Source organism: Heterodontus francisci, chromosome 36 (genome assembly GCF_036365525.1).
Source record: "Heterodontus francisci isolate sHetFra1 chromosome 36, sHetFra1.hap1, whole genome shotgun sequence".
Classification (NCBI taxonomy): Eukaryota; Metazoa; Chordata; class Chondrichthyes; order Heterodontiformes; family Heterodontidae; genus Heterodontus; species Heterodontus francisci.
The window spans coordinates 531,059-551,601 of NC_090406.1; the positions used below are offsets into that span (position 1 = coordinate 531,059).

Sequence of the window (20,543 nt, forward strand, 5' to 3'; positions counted from 1 at the left end):
ATAATGGTCAAGGGTTGTTTTTGCAAGTGGAAGCCTGTGACCAGTGGTGTCCCACAGGGATCGGTGCTGGGACCTTTGCTGTTTGTGGTGTACATTAATGATTTGGACGTGAATATAAGGGGTATGATCAGTAAGTTAACAGATGACATGAAACTTGGTGGTGTCGTAAATAGTGAGGAGGAAGCCATAGATTACAGGACGATATAGATGGGCTGGTAAAATGGGCGGAGCAGTGGCAAATAGAATTTAATCCTGAAAAGTGTGAGGTGATGCATTTTGGGAGGACTAACAAGGCAAGGGAATATACAATGGATGGTAGGACCCTTGGAAGTACCGAGGGTCAGAGGGACTTACTGTACTTGTCCATAGATCACTGAAAGCAGCAGCACAGGTAGATAAGGTGGTTAGGAAGGCATATGAGATGCTTGCCTTTATTAGCTGAGCCATAGAATATAAGAGCAGGGAGGTTATGATGGAGCTGTATAAAATGCTAGTTAAGCCACAGCTGGAGTACTGTGTACAGTTCTGGGCACCACACTATAGGAAGGATGTGATTGCGCTGGAGAGGGTACAAAGGAGATTCACCAGAATGTTGCCTGGGCTGGAGCATTTCAGCTATGAAGGGAGACTGGATAGGCTAGGGTTGTTTTCCTTGGAGCAGAGAAGGCTGAGGGGGACATGATTGAGGTTTACAAAATTATGAGGGGCATTGATAGGGTAGATAGGAAGAAACTTTTTTTCCTTTAGCGGAGGGGTCAATAACCAAGGGGCATAGATTTAAGGTAAGGGGCAAGAGATTTAGAGGGGATTGAGGAAAAAAAATTTCACCCAGAGGGTGTTTGGAATCTGGAACGCACTGCCTGAAGAGATGGCAGAGACAGGAACCCTCAGAACATTTTAAAAGTATTTAGATGAACACTTGAAAGGCCACAACATACAGGACTATGGGCCAAGTGCTGGAAAATGGGGTTAGAATAGATAGGGGCTTGATGGCCAGCATGGACATGATGGGCCGAAGGGTCTGTTTCTGTGCTGTTTAACTCTAACTCTATAACTATGACTCTATGACTCATTCGGGACTTCAGATGAAACATGTTTACCCAAAGTGGTGAGTATGTGGAACTCCTTCCTATAGGGAGTGGTTGGAACAGGAGAAGATGGATAAACACGATGGAGAAAAAGAGAAAGTTTTGCTGATAGTGAAATGGAATAAATGGTGGGAAGGAGGGTCATATGGAGCGTAAACACCAAAATGGACCTGTTAGTTTGAATGTCCTGTTTCCTTGCTGTAAATATTTTCTAATTCTCAGTGTGCAGGAATTCCTCTGTATAACGATACTAGAGCACTCACTGAAATATTTTTTGTTGCTCAAAGTGGTTTCCATCAGTAACTGGTGGAGTAATCGTTATCTATATTTAAATAAATCCCAGTCACATGCTAAGAATCATGAGGTCAGAGTCTTTTACTGCACGAGGATGAAGTTTCGGATGGAGGTGATTGTTCTGTCTCTTTGGGTTGTGAGTAGATTTCTTTTCACTAGTTTTTAATTGCGCTCCTGCCTTGTTCACTGACGGAGTGAGAAATGTTCCTGCTAGATTCCGGGTGAGATGAGAGTTACTGATGTCCCAGGACTGCTTCCTCCAGCGCCGGTGATAATCAGCTCACTGTCTTCCAGTATCGGGGCCAGGAATAAAGCTCGAGTGTGACAAAATATTACAGGTCCTTATGAATCCCAAAAACCTCATCAAGCCTTTTCTTATGCTCTTTCTAGGTTGAGAGCAGGTGTCTCATTGCTGAGACACAGTTACCGTCACCTATGCGGATCAGCTTATTCTACGAGACTCATTGCCCCGACTGCCGTGAGTTTATGGTAAATCAACTCTGTCCAACGTGGCAGAGCCTGAAGGAAGTTATGAACATCAGGCTGATTCCATTTGGCAATGCTGAGGTAACAAGTCACAATATATTCACTAAAAGTTTGAGGAGTAACTTTTGCACCCGGAGGGTGGTGGGAGTCTGGAACTCTCTACCTGAAAGAATGATAGAGAGAAACCTTCACTACAATTGCAAAGCACTTGGATATGCACTTGAGGTGCCATAACATACAGGGCTATGGACCAAGAGGTGGGATAGTTTTACTTCTGCCAGCATGGACACAATGGGCAAAATGACCTCCTTCTGTGCTGTAAATCTGTTAGAACAATCTGGAGTCAAATACCTGCCTCTTTCTGCAAGAAAAGAAATCTGTTAGCTTTCCTGCTGTCAATGCAGAAAATGACTTGTTGGTTCCATAAAAGGTTTCAGACCAGGAAAGATGCACCAAACATAATGGACATAATGGGCTGACTGGACCCCTTCTGTGCTGCAAATCTTTCTGTTTCTATAACCTCCTTGTCAAACCAACATCTGAATTAGGAGCAGGTGGAGGCCACTCGGCCCCTCGAGCCTGCTTCACCATTCAATAAGTTCATGGCTGAACTGATTACTCCACATTTCCACCTACCCCTGATAACCTTCCACCCCCTTTCATATCAAGAATCTATCTACCTCTGTCTCTCAAATATTCAAAGACTCAGAGACCCTCAGAGAAAAAATTTCTCCTCATCTCTGTCTTAAATTGGCGACCCCTTATTTATAAACAGTGACCCCTGGTTTGAGATTCTCCCACAAGGGGAAACATCCTTTCCACATCCACCCTGTCAAGACCCCTCAGGATCTTGGGAACATAGGAGCAGGAGTAGGCCATTCAGCCCATCGAGCCTGCTCTGTCATTCAATACAATCATGGCTGATCATCCACTTCAATGCCTTTTTCCCACACTATCCTCATATTCCTTTGTCATTGGTATTTAGAAATCTGTCAATCTTTACTTTAAACATACTCAATGACTGAGCTTCCACAGCCCCCTGGGGTAGAGAATTCCAAAGATTCACGACCCTCTGAGTAAAGAAATTTCTCCTCATCCATCTTAAATTGGCAACCCCTTATTTTTAAACAGTGACCCCTAGTTCTAGATTCTCCCACAAGGGGAAACATCCTTTCCACATCCACCCTGTCAAGACCCCTCAGGATCATATATGTTTTAATCGAGTCGCCTCTTCTTTTGGGCCTCCTTATCTCGAGAGACAATGGATACGCGCCTGGAGGTGGTCAGTGGTTTGTGAAGCAGCGCCTGGAGTGGCTATAAAGGCCAATTCTGGAGTGACAGGCTCTTCCACAGGTGCTGCAGAGAAATTTGTTTGTTGGGGCTGGTGCACAGTTGGCTCTCCCCTTGCGCCTCTGTCTTTTTTCCTGCCAACTACTAAGTCTCTTCGACTCGCCACAATTTAGCCCTGTCTTTATGGCTGCCCGCCAGCTCTGGCGAATGCTGGCAACTGACTCCCACGACTTGTGATCAATGTCACACGATTTCATGTCGCGTTTGCAGACGTCTTTATAACGGAGACATGGACGGCCGGTGGGTCTGATACCAGTGGCGAGCTCGCTGTACAATGTGTCTTTGGGGATCCTGCCATCTTCCATGCGGCTCACATGGCCAAGCCATCTCAAGCGCCGCTGACTCAGTAGTGTGTATAAGCTGGGGATGTTGGCCGCTTCAAGGACTTCTGTGTTGGAGATATAGTCCTGCCACCTGATGCCAAGTATTCTCCGAAGGCAGCGAAGATGGAATGAATTGAGACGTCGCTCTTGGCTGGCATACGTTGTCCAGGCCTCGCTGCCGTAGAGCAAGGTACTGAGGACACAGGCCTGATACACTCGGACTTTTGTGTTCCGTGTCAGTGCGCCATTTTCCCACACTCTCTTGGCCAGTCTGGACATAGCAGTGGAAGCCTTACCCATGCGCTTGTTGATTTCTGCATCTAGAGACAGGTTACTGGTGATAGTTGAGCCTAGGTAGGTGAACTCTTGAACCACTTCCAGAGCGTGGTCGCCAATATTGATGGATGGAGCATTTCTGACATCCTGCCCCATGATGTTCGTTTTCTTGAGGCTGATGGTTAGGCCAAATTCATTGCAGGCAGACGCAAACCTGTCGATGAGACTCTGCAGGCATTCTTCAGTGTGAGATGTTAAAGCAGCATCGTCAGCAAAGAGGAGTTCTCTGATGAGGACTTTCCGTACTTTGGACTTCGCTCTTAGACGGGCAAGGTTGAACAACCTGCCCCCTGATCTTGTGTGGAGGAAAATTCCTTCTTCAGAGGATTTGAACGCATGTGAAAGCAGCAGGGAGAAGAAAATCCCAAAAAGTGTGGGTGCGAGAACACAGCCCTGTTTCACACCACTCAGGATAGGAAAGGGCTCTGATGAGGAGCCACCATGTTGAATTGTGCCTTTCATATTGTCATGGAGAGTCGCCTCTTACTCTCCTAAATTCCAGTGGATACAAGCCTAGTCTGTCCAATCTTTCATTAGAACATTACAGCGCAGTACAGGCCCTTCGGCCCTCGATGTTGCGCCAACCATCTGACTTACACTATTCAATTTTCATCCATATGTCTATCCAATGACCACTTAAATGCCCTTAAAGTTGGCGAGTCTACTACTGTTGCATGCAGTGCGTTCCACGCCCCTACTACTCTCTGCGTAAAGAAACTACCTCTGACATCTGTCCTATATCTTTCACCCCTCAACTTAAAGCTATGTCCCCTCGTGTTTGCCATCATCCGAGGAAAAAGACGCTCACTATCCACCCTATCTAACCCTCTGATTATCTTGTATGTCTCTATTAAGTCACCTCTTCTCCTCCTCCTCCTCCTCTCTAACGAAAACAACCTCAAGTCCCTCAGCCTTTCCTCGTAAGACCTTCCCTCCATACCAGGCAACATCCTAGTAAATCTCCTCTGCACCCTTTCCATAGCTTCCACATCCTTCCTATAATGCGGTGACCAGAACTGCACGCAATACTCCAGGTGCGGTCTCACCAGAGTTTTGTACAGCTGCAGCATGACCTCGTGGCTCCGAAACTCGATCCCCCTACTAATAAAAGCTAACACACCATATGCCTTCTTAACAGCCCTATTAACCTGGGTAGCAACTTTCAGGGATTTATGTACCTGGACACCAAGATCTCTCTGCTCATCTACACTACCAAGAATCTTCCCATTAGCCCAGTACTCTGCATTGCTGTTACTCCTTCCAAAGTGAATCACCTCACACTCCTCCGCATTAAACTCCATTTGTCATCTCTCAGCCCAGCTCTGCAGCCTATCTATGTCCCTCTGTACCCTATAACACCCTTCGACACTATCCACAACTCCACCGACCTTCGTGTCATCCGCTATTTTACTAACCCACCCTTCTACACCCTCATCCAGGTCATTTATAAAAATGACAAACAGCAGTGGCCCCAAAACAGAACCTTGCGGTACACCACTAGTAACTAAACTCCAGGATGAACATTTGCCATCAACCACCACCCTCTGTCTTCTTTCAGCTAGCCAATTTCTGATCCAAAGCTCTAAATCACCTTCAACCCCATACTTCCGTATTTTCTGCAGTAGCCTACCGTGGGGAACCTTCTCAAACGCCTTACTGAAATCCATATACACCACATCCACGGCTTTACCCTCATCCACCTGTTTGGTCACCTTCTCGAAAAACTCAATAAGGTTTGTGAGGCACGACCTACCTTTCACAAAACCGTGCTGACTATCGCAAATGAACTTATTCTTTTCAAGATGATTAAAAATCCTATCTCTTTTATAACCTTTTCCAACATTTTACCCACAACCGAAGCAAGGCTCACAGGTCTATAATTACCAGGGCTGTCTCTACTCCCCTTCTTGAACAAGGGGACAACATTTGCTATCCTCCAGTCTTCCAGCACTACTCCTGTCGACAATGACGACATAAAGATCAACAACAACGGCTCTGCAATCTCCTCCCTGGCTTCCCAGAGAATCCTAGGATAAATCCCATCTGGCCCAGGGGACTTATCTATTTTCACTCTTTCCAAAATTGCTAACACCTCATCCTTGTGAATCTCAATCCCATCTAGCCTAGTAGGCTGTATCTCAGTAATCTCCTCGGCAACATTTTCTTTCTCTACTGTAAATACTGATGAAAAATATTCATTTAACGCTTCCCCTATCTCCTCTGATTCCGCACACAACTTCCCACTACTATCCTTGATTGGCCCTGTTCTAACTCTTATCATTCTTTTATTCCTGATATACCTATAGAAAGCCTTAGGGTTTTCTTTGATCCTATCCGCCAATGACTTCTCGTGTCCTTTCCTTGCTCTTCTTAGCCCTCCCTTTAGATCCTTCCTGGTTAGCTTGTAACTCTCAAGCGCCCTAACTGAGCCTTCACGTCTCATCCTAACATAAGCCGCCCTCTTCCTCTTGAGAAGCGCTTCAACTTCTTGAGTAAACCACGGCTCCCTCGCTCGACAACTTCCTCCCTGCCTGACAGGTACATACTTATCAAGGACACGCATTAGCTGCTCCTTGAATAAGCTCCACATTTCGTTTGTGCCCATCCCCTGCAGTTTCCTTCCCCATCCTACACATCCTAAATCTTGCCTAATCGCGTCATAATTTCCTTTCCCCCAGCTATAATTCTTGCCCTGCGGTATATACCTGTCCCTGCCCATCGCTAAGGTAAACCTAACCGAATTGTGATCACTATCGCCAAAGTGCTCACCTACATCTAAATCGAACACCTGGCCGGGTTCATTACTCAGTACCAAATCCAATGTGGCATCGCCCCTGGTTGGCCTGTCTACATACTGTGTCAGAAAACCCTCCTGCACACACTGGACAAAAACAGACCCATCTAAAGTACTCGAACTATAGTATTTCCAGTCAATATTTGGAAAGTTAAAGTCCCCCATAACCACTACCCTGTTACTCTCGCTCCTGTCGAGAATCATCTTCGCTATCCTTTCCTCTACATCTCTGGAACTATTCGGAGGTCTATAGACAGCCTGCCCGCTCCAGGTATTAGTCTAATAAACATTCTCTGTACTGCCTCCAACGCATTTATATCCTTCCTTAAATAAGTAGACCAGTACTGTACACAGTACTCCAGATGTGGTCTCACCAATGCCCTGTATAGCTGAAGCATAACCTCCCTACTTTTGTATTCAATTCCCCTTGCAATAAACAATACCATTCTATTAGCTTTCCTAATTACGTGCTGTACCTGCATACTAACCTTTTGCGATTCATGCACTAGGACACCCAGAACCGTCTGCATCTCAGAGCACTGCAATCTCTCTCCATTTAAATAATATGCTTCTTTTTTATTCTTCCTGCCAAAGTGGACAATTTCCCACTTTTCCACATTGTTCTCCATTTGCCAAATCTTTGCCCATTCACTTAACCTAACTATACCCCTTTGTAGCCTCCTTATGTCCACTTCACGAGTTACTTTCCTACCTATCTTTGTGTCATCAGCAAATTTAGCAATCATACCTTCACTCTCTTCTTCTAAGTCATTTATATAAATTGTAAAAAGTTGAGGCCCCAGCACAGATCCCTGTGGAACACCACTCATAACATCTTGCCAATCATAAACTGACCCATTTATGCCTACTCTCTATTTCCTGTAGCTAGCCAATCTTCTATCCATGCCAATATGTTACCCCCTACACCATGAGCGTTTATTTCCTGCAATAACCTTTGATGTGGCATCTTATCAAATGCCTTCTGGAAATCTAAGTACAATACATCCACCAGTTCCCCTTTCTCCATAGCACATGTAACTCCCTCAAAGAACTCCAATAAATTGGCTAAATGTGATTTCCCTTTCAGAAAACTATGTTAACTCTGCCTGATTACCTTGAATTTTTCTAAATGCCCTGCTATAATGTCTTTAATCTTAGCTTCTAACATTTTCCCTAAGACAGATGTTAAGCTAACTGGCCTGTAGTTTCCTGCTTTCTGTCTCCCTCTTTTTTTTTTAAATAAAGGAGTTACATTGGCTATTTTCCAATCTAACGGAACCTTCCCAGAATCTAGGGAATTTTGGAAAATTAAAACTAACACATCAACTATCTCACTAGACACTTCTTTTAACATCCTCGGATGAAGTCCATCAGGACCCAGGGACTTGTCAGCCCGCAGCTCCAACAATTTGTTCAGTACCACTTCCCTGGTGATTGTAATTTCCTTGAGTTCCTCCCCCCCTTCCATTTTCTGACTTGCAGCTAATACTGGGATGTTACTTGTATCCTCTATAGTGAAGACCACAAAATATCTGTTCTATTCATCTGCCATCTCATTATTATCTGTTATCCCCAGACTCACTTTTTATAGGACCAATGCTCACTTGGTTGACTCTTTTTTTTTCTTTTTAAAATATCTATAGAAACTCTAACTATCTGTCTTTATATTTCTAGCTAGCTTTCTCTTGTACTCTAATTTTACGTTCCTTATCAATCTTTTAGTCCTTCTTTGTTGTTTTTTATATTCTGTTCGATCTTCTGACCTTCCTCCCATCTTTGCGCAATTATAGGTTTTTTTCTTTAAGTTTGATACTATCTTTAACTGTTTTAGTTAACCACAGATGGCAGGTCCCACCCTTGGAATTTTTCTTTCTTGTTGAAATGTATCGATTCTGTGTGTTCTGAAATATCCCCTTAAATGTCTGCCACTGCATCTCTATTGACCTATCCTGTAACCTGATTTGCCAGTTCACTTTAGCTTGCTCTGCTTTCATGCCCTCATAAATAAGGGCAATTAAGTTTAAAATACTAGTCTTGGACCCACTCTTCTCTCCCTCAAACTGAATGTAAAATTCAATCATATTATGATTGCTGGTACCTAGGGGTCTTAACTATGAGGTAAATAATTATTCCTAACTCGTTGCACAATACCAGGTCTGCCCTCTGTTTGGCTCCAGAACATATTGTTCCAAGAAATTATCCTGAAAACATTCTATGTACTCCTCATCTAAGCTACCTCTGCCCATCTGATTTTTCCAGTCTGTATGTAGGTTAACATCGCCTATAATTATCGCTGTACCTTTCTGACAAGCTGCCATTATTTCTCCCTTTTATACCCCTTCCCACAGTGTGGTTAATGTTAGGTGGCCTGTACACCACTCCCATAAGTGACTTCTTGCCTTTGTGGTTTCTCATCTCTACCCAAACCACTTCTACATCCTGGTTTCCTGAACTTGGGTCATTCATCTCTATTGCGCTAACACCATAATTAATTAACAGAGCTACCCCTCCACATTTTCCTATCTTCCTGTCCTTCCTAAATGCCATGTATCCTTCAATATTCAGGTCCCAATCTATGTCATCCTACAGCCATGTCTTTGTAATGGCTATCAGATCGTACTTAATTATTTCTATTTGCGCTCTCAGTTCATTTGTTTTGTTTCAAATGCTTCGTGCATTCAGATACAGCACCTTTAGTTGTGTCCTTTTATAATTTTTGTAACCTCTAGCCTTATCTGTTGATTTACTCTTAGATTTGTACGCTCTGTCCCTTCCTGTCAGTCTGTTTATCATTTCCCATATTAATACCTTTCTGTCTTGCCTTGCAGAACAAACTGCACTGAAAGTAGAAACCAAGAAATATACAGACACCTGGACGTGAATTACAGGCTGGAATCTAATCATTGAATGTTACAACACAGGAGGCCATTTGGCCTATCAGGCCTGTGCTAGCCCTTTGAAAGGGCTACCCAATTAGTCCCACACCCCTGGCTTTCCCCCATTGTCCTGCATATTTTCCTTAAGTATTTATCCAATTTCCATTTGAAAGTTACTATTAAATCTGCTTCCACTGCCCTTTCAGGCAACGCATTCCAGATCACAACAACTCACTGTGTAAAAGAATTCTTATCTTCCCTCTCGTTCTTTTGCCCATTACCTTAAATCTGTGGCCTCTGGTTATAGACTCTGCTGTCACTGGAAATAGTTTATTTACTACAAATAGAACACCTCTATTAAATTTTCATTTAATCTGCTCTGCTCTAAGGAGAATGATCTCAATTTTTCTAGTCTCTTCACATAATTGAAGTCCCTTATCCCTGGTATGATTTTAGTAAATCTCTTGTGCATTCTCTCCATAGCCTTAAAAATCTTCCCAAAGTGTGCTGCCCAGAATTGAACACTATACTATAGCTGGGTCCTAACCAATGAAGTTGAGCATACCTTCCTTGATTTTGTACTCTATTCCACTACTTATAAATCCAAGTTTAGCAGCCTTCTCTACTTGACCTGCCACCTTCAAAGATATATGTGCACATATCCCTTCAGGTCTCTACTCCTGCACCTCTAAAGTTGAACCATTTGGTAGTACCAAACTTGGGTATTGCTGAAAACAGAGACATTTTGTCGAAGCTTTTCGTCTTGCACTCATCAGGACAATCCGCAAGAATAACCAGTGTAAGGGAAAACAAAAATTTATATTGCATGAGAAGCGAGTGCTGATAGATTGGCAAGTGAACTCTGGTAGAGATGTTGCCATGGAGCATGCACCAGTTTATGGTGACTGACAGTTAACATATCCCCCACTCTACCATTACCATCTAGCCGGGGGACCAACCTTGGTTCAATGAAGAGTGCAGGAGGGCATGCCAGGAACAGCACCAGGCAAACCTCAATGAGGTGTCAGCCCGGTGAAGCTATAACACAGGACTATTTGCGTGTCAAACTACGTAAGCAGCATGCGATAGACAGAGCTAAGCGATCCCATAACCAACGGATCAGATCTAAGCTCTGCAGTCCTGTCACGGCCAGCCATGAATGGTGGTGGACAATTAAACAATTAACTGGAGGAGGTGGCTCCACAAATATCCCCATCCTCAATGATGGGGGAGCCCAGCACATCAGTGCGAAAGATAAGGCTGAAGCATTTGCAACAATATTCAGCCAGAAATGCCAAGTAGATCTCGGCCCCCTCCTGAAGTCCCCAGCATCACAGATGCCAGACTTCAGGCAATTCGATTCACTCTGCGTGATATCAGGAAACGACTGAAGGTACTGCAAAGGCTATGGGCCCTGACAATATTCCAGCAATAGTACTGAAGACCTGTGCTCCATAACATGCTGCACCCCTAGTCAAGCTGCTCCAGTACAGCTACAACACTGGCATCTACATGGCAATTTAGAGAATTGCCCAGGTATGTCCTGTACACAAAAAGCAGGACAAGTCCAACCCAGCCAATTACCGCTTCATCAGTCTGCTCTTAATCATCAGTAAAGTGATGGAAGGTGTCATCGACAGTGCTATCAAGCGGCACTTGCTTAGCAATAACCTGCTCAGTGACGGTCAGTTTAGGTTCCGCCAGGGCTACTCAGCTCCTGACCTCATTACAGCCTTGGTTCAAACAATGACAAAAGAGCTGAACTCCAGAGGTGAGGTGAGAGTGAGAGTGACTGCCCTTGACATCAAGGCAGCATTTGACCGAGTATGGCATCAAGGAGCCCTAGCAAAACTGAAGTCAATGGGAATCAGAGGGGAAAGTCTCTGCTGGTTGGAGTCATACCTAGCACAAAGGAAGATGGTTGTGGTTGTTGGAGGTCAATCATCTGAGCTCCAGGACATCACTGCAGGAGTTCCTCAGGGTAGTATCCTAAGCCCAATGATCTTCAGCTGCTTCATCAATGACCTTCCTTCAATCATAAGGTCAGAAGTGGGGATGTTCGCTGATGATTACACAATGTTCAGTGACTCCTCAGATACTGAAGCAGTCCATGTAGAAATGCAGCAAGACCTGGACAAATTCCAGGCTTGGGCTGATACGTGGCAAGTAACATTCCCGCCACACAAGTTCCAGGTAATGACCATCTCCAACAAAAGAGAATCTAACCATCTCCCCTTGACATTCAACGGCATTACCATCGCTGAATCCCCCACTATCAACATCCTGGGAGTGACCATTGACCAGAAACTGAACTGGAGTAGCCATATAAATACCGTGGCTACAGGAGCAGGTCAGAGGCTCGGAATCCTACAGTGAGTAACTCATCTCCTGACTCCCCAAAGCCTGTCCACCATCTATAAGGCACAAGTCAGGAGTGTGATGGAATACTCTCCACTTGCCTGGATGGGTTCAGCTCCAACACTCAAGACGCTTGACACCATCCAGGACAAAGCAGCCCGCTTGATTGGCACCCCATCCACAAACATTCACTCCCTCCACCACCAAAGCACAGTGGCAGCAGTGTGTACCATCTACAATCTACAACGCACCAAGGCTCCTTAGATAGTGTCTTCCAAACCCGCGACCTCTCCCACCTAGAAGGACAAGGGCAGCAAATGCATAGGAACACCATCACCTGCAAGTTCCCCTCCAAGTCACACACCATCCCTGACTAGGGCGGCACAGTGGCGCAGTGGTTAGCACCGCAGCCTCACAGCTCCAGGGACCCGGGTTCGATTCCGGGTACTGCCTGTGTGGAGTTTGCAAGTTCTCCCTGTGTCTGCGTGGGTTTTCTCCGGGTGCTCCGGTTTCCTCCCACAAGCCAAAAGACTTGCAGGTTGATAGGTAAATTGGCCATTATAAATTGTCACTAGTATAGGTAGGTGGTAGGGAAATATAGGGACAGGTGGGAATGTTTGGCAGGAATATGGGATTAGTGTAGGATTAGTATAAATGGGTGGTTGATGTTCGGCACAGACTCGGTGGGCCGAAGGGCCTGTTTCAGTGCTGTATCTCTAATCTAATCTAATCTATATCGCCGTTCCTTCACTGTCGCTGGGTCAAAATCCTGGAACTCCCTTCCCAACAGCACTGTGGGTGTACCTACCCCATATGGACTGCAGTTGTTCAAAAAGGCAGCTCAGCACCACCTTCTCAAGGGCAATTAGGGATGGACAATAAATGCTGGTCTAGCCAGCGATGCCCACATCCCATGAAAAAAAGAAAATGAAAGATATCTGGGTTCCCTTTTATGTTGCCTTTCAATCTCCCATTCTCTCGTTTTGCCCCTCATTCCCTTTTTCAGTTCGAATCATAGAAAGTTTAAGGCACAGAATGTCTGTGCTGGCTGAAAAACGATCCACCTATTCTAATCCCACCTTCCAACATTTGGTCCGTAGCCCTGCAGATTACAGCACTTGAGGTGCATATCCAGACTCCTTTTGAATGAGTTGAGGGTCTCTGCCTCAACTACCCTTTCAGGCAGTGAGTTCCAGACTATCACCACCCTCTGGGTGAAAAAGCTTTTCCTCATCTACCCACTAATTTTTCTACCAATCACTTTAAATCTATGTCCCCTCATCACTGACCTCTTTACTAAGGTAAATAGAACCTTCATCTTCATTTGGAGAAAGCAGGAACTGTGTACTGAGTTTGGATGATCAGCCATGATCGTATTGAATGGCAGAGCAGTCTCGAAGGGCAGAATGGCCTACTCCTGCCCTCATATTTCTATGTTTCTACACTATCCAGGCCCCTCACAATTTTGTACATTTCAATCTGATCTCCCCTCAGCCTTCTCTGTTCCAAGGAGAACAACCCCAGACTATCCAATCTTTCCTCATGGATGCAATTTTCCAGTCCTGGCAACATCCTTGTAAATCTCCTCTGTACCCTCTCTAGTGCAATTACATCCTCTCTGTAATGAGGTGACCAGAACTGCACACAGTACTCAAGTTGTGTCCTAACCAATGAGTTATACAATTCCAGCATTACCTCCCTACTCTTGTATTCTATACCTTGGGTAATAAAGGAAAGGATTCCATATGCCTTCTTAACCACCTTATCGAGCTGTCCTGTTACCTTCAGGGATCTGTGGACATTCACTTCAAGGTCCCTCACTTCCTCTACGCTTCTCAGTATTTTTCCCATTAATCGTGTATTCCTTTGCCTTGTTTGACCTCCCCAAATGCATCACCTCACACTTCTCCAGGTTGAATTCCATTTGCCACTTTTCTGCCCATCTGACCAGACCATCAATATCTTCCTGTAGCCTACAGCTATCCTCCTCGCTATCTACCACACGGCCAATCTTTGTGTCATCCGCAAACATCTTGATCATGCCCCCTACATTTATATCCAAATCGTTAATATACACCACAAAAAGCAGGGGACCCAGTACTGAGCCCTGCGGAACGCCACTGGAAACAGCCCTCCAGTCGCTAAAACAGCCGTCAACAATTATCCTTTTTTTCCTGCCACTGAGCCAATTTTGTATCCACCACCTGCATTTCCCTGGATCCCATGTGATTTTATTTTTTTTAACCAGTCTGCCATGTGGGACCTTGTCAAAAGCCTTGCTAAAATCCATGTGGACCACATCAACTGCACTACCCTCATCTATCTTCCTTGTTACTTCTTCAAAAAATTCAATCAAATTGATCACAAACAAGATCTTCCCTTAACAAATCCATGCTGACAATCCTTGATTAACCTGTGCTTTTCTAAGAGACCGTTTATCCTGTCTCTCAGAATAGATTCCAATAATTTTCCCACTACTGAGGTTAGACTGACTGGCCTATAATTATTCAGTCTATCCTTCGCTCCCTTTTTTAAACAGAGGTACAATGTCAGCAATTCTCCAAACCTCCAAAACCACACCTGTATCCATTGAGGACTGGAAAATGGTCAGACCCTCTGCTATTTCCTCTCTTGCTTCTTTTAACCTAGGATACATTTCATCTTGCCCTGGTTTATCAACTTTCAAGGATGCTAATCCCATTCAGACTTCCTCTCTCCCTATGTTTATCACATCCAATACTTCACACTCTTCCTCCTTAACTACAATATCTGCATCGACTGCCTCTTTTGTGAAGACAGACGCAAAGTGTTCATGAAGAACCATACCAATATCTTATGCCCCTACACATAGGTTACCTTTTTGGTCTTTTATGCGCCCTACTCTCTCATTAGTTCTCCTCTGTACTTTCTATATTCAGCTTGATTCCCTATTATGAACTTATGATAAATGTCCTTTTCTTTCATTTTATTCACAATATCTTTAATCATCCAGGGAGTTAGAACAAAGAACAAAGATAATTACAGCACAGGAACAGGCCCTTCGGCCCTCCAAGCCTGCGCCGATCCAGATCCTCTCTCTAAACATGTCGCCTATTTTCTAAGGTTCTGTATCTCTTTTCTTCCTGCCCATTCATGTATCTGTCTAGATACATCTTAAAAGACTCCATCGTGCCCGCATCTACCACCTCCGCTGGCAATGCGTTCCAGGTGCCCACCACCCTCTGCGTAAAGAACTTTCCACGCATATCCCCCCTAAACTTTTCCCCTTTCACTTTGAACTCGTGTCCTCTAGTAATTGAAACCCCCACTCTGGGGAAAAAGCCTCTTGCTGTCCACCCTGTCTATACCTCTCATGATTTTGTACACCTCAATCAGGTCCCCCCTCAACCTCCGTCTTTCTAATGAAAATAATCCTAATCTACTCAACCTCTCTTCATAGCTAGCGCCCTCCATACCAGGCAACATCCTGGTGAACCTCCTCTGCACCCTCTCCAAAGCATCCACATCCTTTTGATAATGTGGCGACCAGAACTGTACGCAGTATTCCAAATGTGGCCGAACCAAAGTCCTATACAACTGTAACATGACCTGCCAACTCTTGTACTCAATGCCCCGTCCGATGAAGGAAAGCATGCCGTATGCCTTCTTGACCACTCTATTTACCTGCGTTGCCACCTTCAGGGAACAGTGGACCTGAACACCCAAATCTCTCTGAACATCAATTTTCTTCAGGACTTTTCCATTTACTGTATAGTTCACTCTTGAATTGGATCTTCCAAAATGCATCACCTCGCATTTGCCCTGATTGAACTCCATCTGCCATTTCTCTGCCCAACTCTCCAATCTATCTATATTCTGCTGTATTCTCTGACAGTCCCCTTCACTATCTGCTACTCCACCAATCTTAGTGTCGTCTGCAAACTTGCTAATCAGTCCACCTATACTTTCCTCCAAATCATTAATGTATATCACAAACAACAGTGGTCCCAGCACGGATCCCTGTGGAACACCACTGGTCACACGTCTCCATTTTGAGAAACTCCCTTCCACTGCTACTCTCTGTCTCCTGTTGCCCAGCCAGTTCTTTATCCATCTCGCTAGTACACCTTGGACCCCAAGCGCCTTCACATTCTCCATCAGCCTGCCATGGGGAACCTTATCAAACGCCTTACTGAAGTCCATGTATATGACATCGACAGCCCTTCCCTCATCAATCAACTTTGTCACTTCCTCAAAGAATTCTATTAAGTTGGTAAGACATGACCTTCCCTGCACAAAACCATGTTGCCTATCACTGATGAGCCCATTTTCTTCCAAATGGGAATAGATCCTATCCCTCAGTATCTTCTCCAGCAGCTTCCCTAGCACTGACGTCAGGCTCACCAGTCTATAATTACCTGGATTATCCCTGCTACCCTTCTTAAACAAGGACAACATTAGCAATTCTCCAGTCCTCCGGGACCTCACCCGTGTTTAAGGATGCTGCAAAGATATCTGTTAAGGCCCCAGCTATTTCCTCTCTCGCTTCCCTCAGTAACCTGGGATAGATCCCATCCGGACCTGGGGACTTGTCCACCTTAATGCCCTTTAGAATACCCAACACTTCCTCCCTCCTTATGCCGACTTGACCTAGAGTAATCAAACATCTGTTCCTAACCTCAACATCCGTCATGTCCCTCTCCTCGGTGAATACCGATGCAAAGTACTCGTTTAGAATCTCACCCATTTTCTCTGAGTCCAAGCATAACATTCCTCCTTTGTCCTTTAGTGGGCCAATCCTTTCTCTAGTTACCCTCTTTCTCCTTATATATGAATAAAAGGCTTTGGGATTTTCCTTAACCCTGTTTGCTAAAGATATTTCATGACCCCTTTTAGCCCTCTTAATTTCCTCGTTTCTAGCTTTGTACGCCTTTCCTTCCTCCTCCCACTATAAGAATGTGTTTAGTCAGTACCCATATTATCCCTTCCTTGAAGACCTCCCATTGTTCAGTTATTGCTTTACCCGCCAATCTGATTCCAATCCTCCTGGGCCAGATCCCTTTTCAAATTAACTCTTCTCAAGTTAAGTATCTTTGCCTTTGTTTTTTGTCCCACTCCATAAGTGTTCTAAACCTAGAGGGTTTGGATCGTGTTTGGCAAATGATGACGATGTGGGAGTAAATAGAACAGAGATCCACATCATATTCTGTTAATTATTATTTGTTTGGTTTTATTTCTGATCTAGCTGCTCTAATAGGAGGTTGGCCTGTTGTAGTCATGACTACATGTTGCACTTTGATTAAATAACAGAAGGTTATGATATAATCTGCTTGGCATCCATTCTAGCTTTTATATTTGAACTTGCTCAGAATTGAAGCAAACCACAGTAAAAACACCACACTGGAGACAGGGCAAGCTGACACTGAGCAATGTTTGCTGATCATGGACAAACAAACAGTGCAGAAGGTACAAGTGATAAGGTTTCATTACCAGGTGTTAGTAACAGCTCTTTCCAACCAGCAAATGTTACAAAGTTAGCAATTCTTGTCTTCATTGATATAAGGACGTGCACACCAGCACCACCATCCCCAACCCCCAAATGCAGGACCTCAAAGTTGTAATCTCTGCATTACTCATGCCACATGCTAGCAAGAGTAGAAATAGGAATATAGGGAGGATCAATGGCTTTAGGCATGGTGCAAGAGGGAGGGCTTCAGATTCTTGGGACATTGGGACCAGCTTTGGGGCTGGAGGTACCTATTCAAAAAGGGATAGGTTGCAACTCAAAAGGACTGGGACAAAAGTCCATGTGGGGAGATTTACTAGTGTGGTTGAGCACCAGCATATAGAAGTAGAAAAAAGGAATAAGGTACATAAAGGAATGAGCATTGAATAGTAGAACAAAGAACAAAGAACAAAGATAATTACAGCACAGGAACAGGCCCTTCGGCCCTCCAAGCCTGCGCCGATCCAGATCCTCTCTCTAAACATGTCGCCTATTTTCTAAGCTTCTGTATCTCTTTTCTTCCTGCCCATTCATGTATCTGTCTAGATACATCTTAAAAGACTCCATCGTGCCCGCATCTACCACCTCCGCTGGCAATGCGTTCCAGGTGCCCACCACCCTCTGCGTGAAGAACTTTCCACGCATATCCCCCCTAAACTTTTCCCCTTTCACTTTGAACTCGTGTCCTCTAGTAATTGAAACCCCCACTCTGGGAAAAACCTTCTTGCTATCCACCCTGTCTATACCTCTCATGATTTTGTACACCTCAATCAGGTCCCCCCTCAACCTCCGTCTTTCTAATGAAAATAATCCTAATCTACTCAACCTCTCTTCATAGCTAGCGCCCTCCATACCAGGCAACATCCTGGTGAACCTCCTCTGCACCCTTTCCAAAGCATCCACATCCTTTTGATAATGTGGCGACCAGAACTGTACGCAGTATTCCAAATGTGGCCGAACCAAAGTCCTATACAACTGTAACATGACCTGCCAACTCTTGTACTCAATACCCCGTCCGATGAAGGAAAGCATGCCGTATGCCTTCTTGACCACTCTATTTACCTGCGTTGCCACCTTCAGGGAACAGTGGACCTGAACACCCAAATCTCTCTGGACATCAATTTTCTTCAGGACTTTTCCATTTACTGTATAGTTCACTCTTGAATTGGATCTTCCAAAATGCATCACCTCGCATTTGCCCTGATTGAACTCCATCTGCCATTTCTCTGCCCAACTCTCCAATCTATCTATATTCTGCTGTATTCTCTGACAGTCCCCTTCACTATCTGCTACTCCACCAATCTTAGTGTCGTCTGCAAATTTGCTAATCAGTCCACCTATACTTTCCTCCAAATCATTAATGTATATCACAAACAACAGTGGTCCCAGCACGGATCCCTGTGGAACACCACTGGTCACACGTCTCCATTTTGAGAAACTCCCTTCTACTGCTACTCTCTGTCTCCTGTTGCCCAGCCAGTTCTTTATCCATCTAGCTAGTACACCTTGGACCCCAAGCGCCTTCACTTTCTCCATCAGCCTGCCATGGGGAACCTTATCAAACGCCTTACTGAAGTCCATGTATATGACATCGACAGCCCTTCCGTCATCAATCAACTTTGTCACTTCCTCAAAGAATTCTATTAAGTTGGTAAGACATGACCTTCCCTGCACAAAACCATGTTGCCTATCACTGATGAGCCCATTTTCTTCCAAATGGGAATAGATCCTATCCCTCAGTATCTTCTCCAGCAGCTTCCCTAGCACTGACGTCAGGCTCACCAGTCTATAATTACCTGGATTATCCCTGCTACCCTTCTTAAACAAGGACAACATTAGCAATTCTCCAGTCCTCCGGGACCTCACCCGTGTTTAAGGATGCTGCAAAGATATCTGTTAAGGCCCCAGCTATTTCCTCTCTCGCTTCCCTCAGTAACCTGGGATAGATCCCATCCGGACCTGGGGACTTGTCCACCTTAATGCCCTTTAGAATACCCAACACTTCCTCCCTCCTTATGCCGACTTGACCTAGAGTAATCAAACATCTGTTCCTAACCTCAACATCCGTCATGTCCCTCTCCTCGGTGAATACCGATGCAAAGTACTCGTTTAGAATCTCACCCATTTTCTCTGAGTCCAAGCATAACATTCCTCCTTTGTCCTTTAGTGGGCCAATCCTTTCTCTAGTTACCCTCTTTCTCCTTATATATGAATAAAAGGCTTTGGGATTTTCCTTAACCCTGTTTGCTAAAGATATTTCATGACCCCTTTTAGCCCTCTTAATTCCTCGTTTCAGATTGGTCCTACATTCCCGATATTCTTTCAAAGCTTCGTCTTTCATCAGCCGCCTAGACCTTATGTATGCTTCCTTTTTCCTCTTAGCTAGTCTCACAATTTCACCTGTCATCCATGGTTCCCTAATCTTGCCATTTCTATCCCTCATTTTCACAGGAACATGTCTCTCCTGCACGCTAATCAACCTCTCTTTAAAAGCCTTCCACATATCACATGTGGATTTACCTTCAAACAGCTGCTCCCAATCTACATTTGCCAGCTCCTGCCGAATTTTGGTATAGTTGGCCTTCCCCCAATTTAGCACTCTTCCTTTCGGACCACTCTCGTCTTTGTCCATGAGTATTTTAAAGCTTACGGAATTGTGATCACTATTCCCAAAGTAGTCCCCTACTGAAACTTCAACAACCTGGCCGGGCTCATTCCCCAACACCAGGTCCAGTATGGCCCCTTCCCGAGTTGGACTATTTACATACTGCTCTAGAAAACCCTCCTGGATGCTCCTTACAAATTCTGCTCCATCTGGACCTCTAACATTAAGCGAATCCCAGTCAATGTTGGGAAAATTAAAATCTCCTATCACCACCACCCTGTTGCTCCTACATCTTTCCATAATCTGTTTACATATTTGTACCTCTATCTCACGCTCGCTGTTGGGAGGCCTGTAGTACAGCCCCAACATTGTTACCGCACCCTTCCTATTTCTGAGTTCTGTCCATATTGCCTCACTGCTCGAGTCCTCCATAGTGCCCTCCTTCAGCACAGCTGTGATATCCTCTTTGACCAGTAATGCAACTCCTCCACCCCTTTTACCTCCCTCTCTATCCCGCCTGAAGCATCGATATCCTGGGATATTTAGTT

General features: G+C 44.7%; 1 protein-coding gene across 3 annotated transcripts in view; it reads left to right on the forward strand.

Moving 5' to 3' along the window:
* Positions 1-1,420: 1,420 nt before the first annotated feature.
* Positions 1,421-20,543, forward strand: part of LOC137351334 (gamma-interferon-inducible lysosomal thiol reductase-like) — a 115,445-nt gene continuing 96,322 nt past the window's right edge. For all 3 annotated transcript variants that reach the window (XM_068015773.1, XM_068015772.1, XM_068015774.1), the window contains exons 1-2: positions 1,421-1,518; positions 1,773-1,949. In XM_068015773.1, coding sequence (XP_067871874.1) covers positions 1,477-1,518; positions 1,773-1,949 — 219 coding nt within the window. In that variant the 5' untranslated portion in view covers positions 1,421-1,476. The remainder of the gene's footprint in view (positions 1,519-1,772; positions 1,950-20,543) is intronic.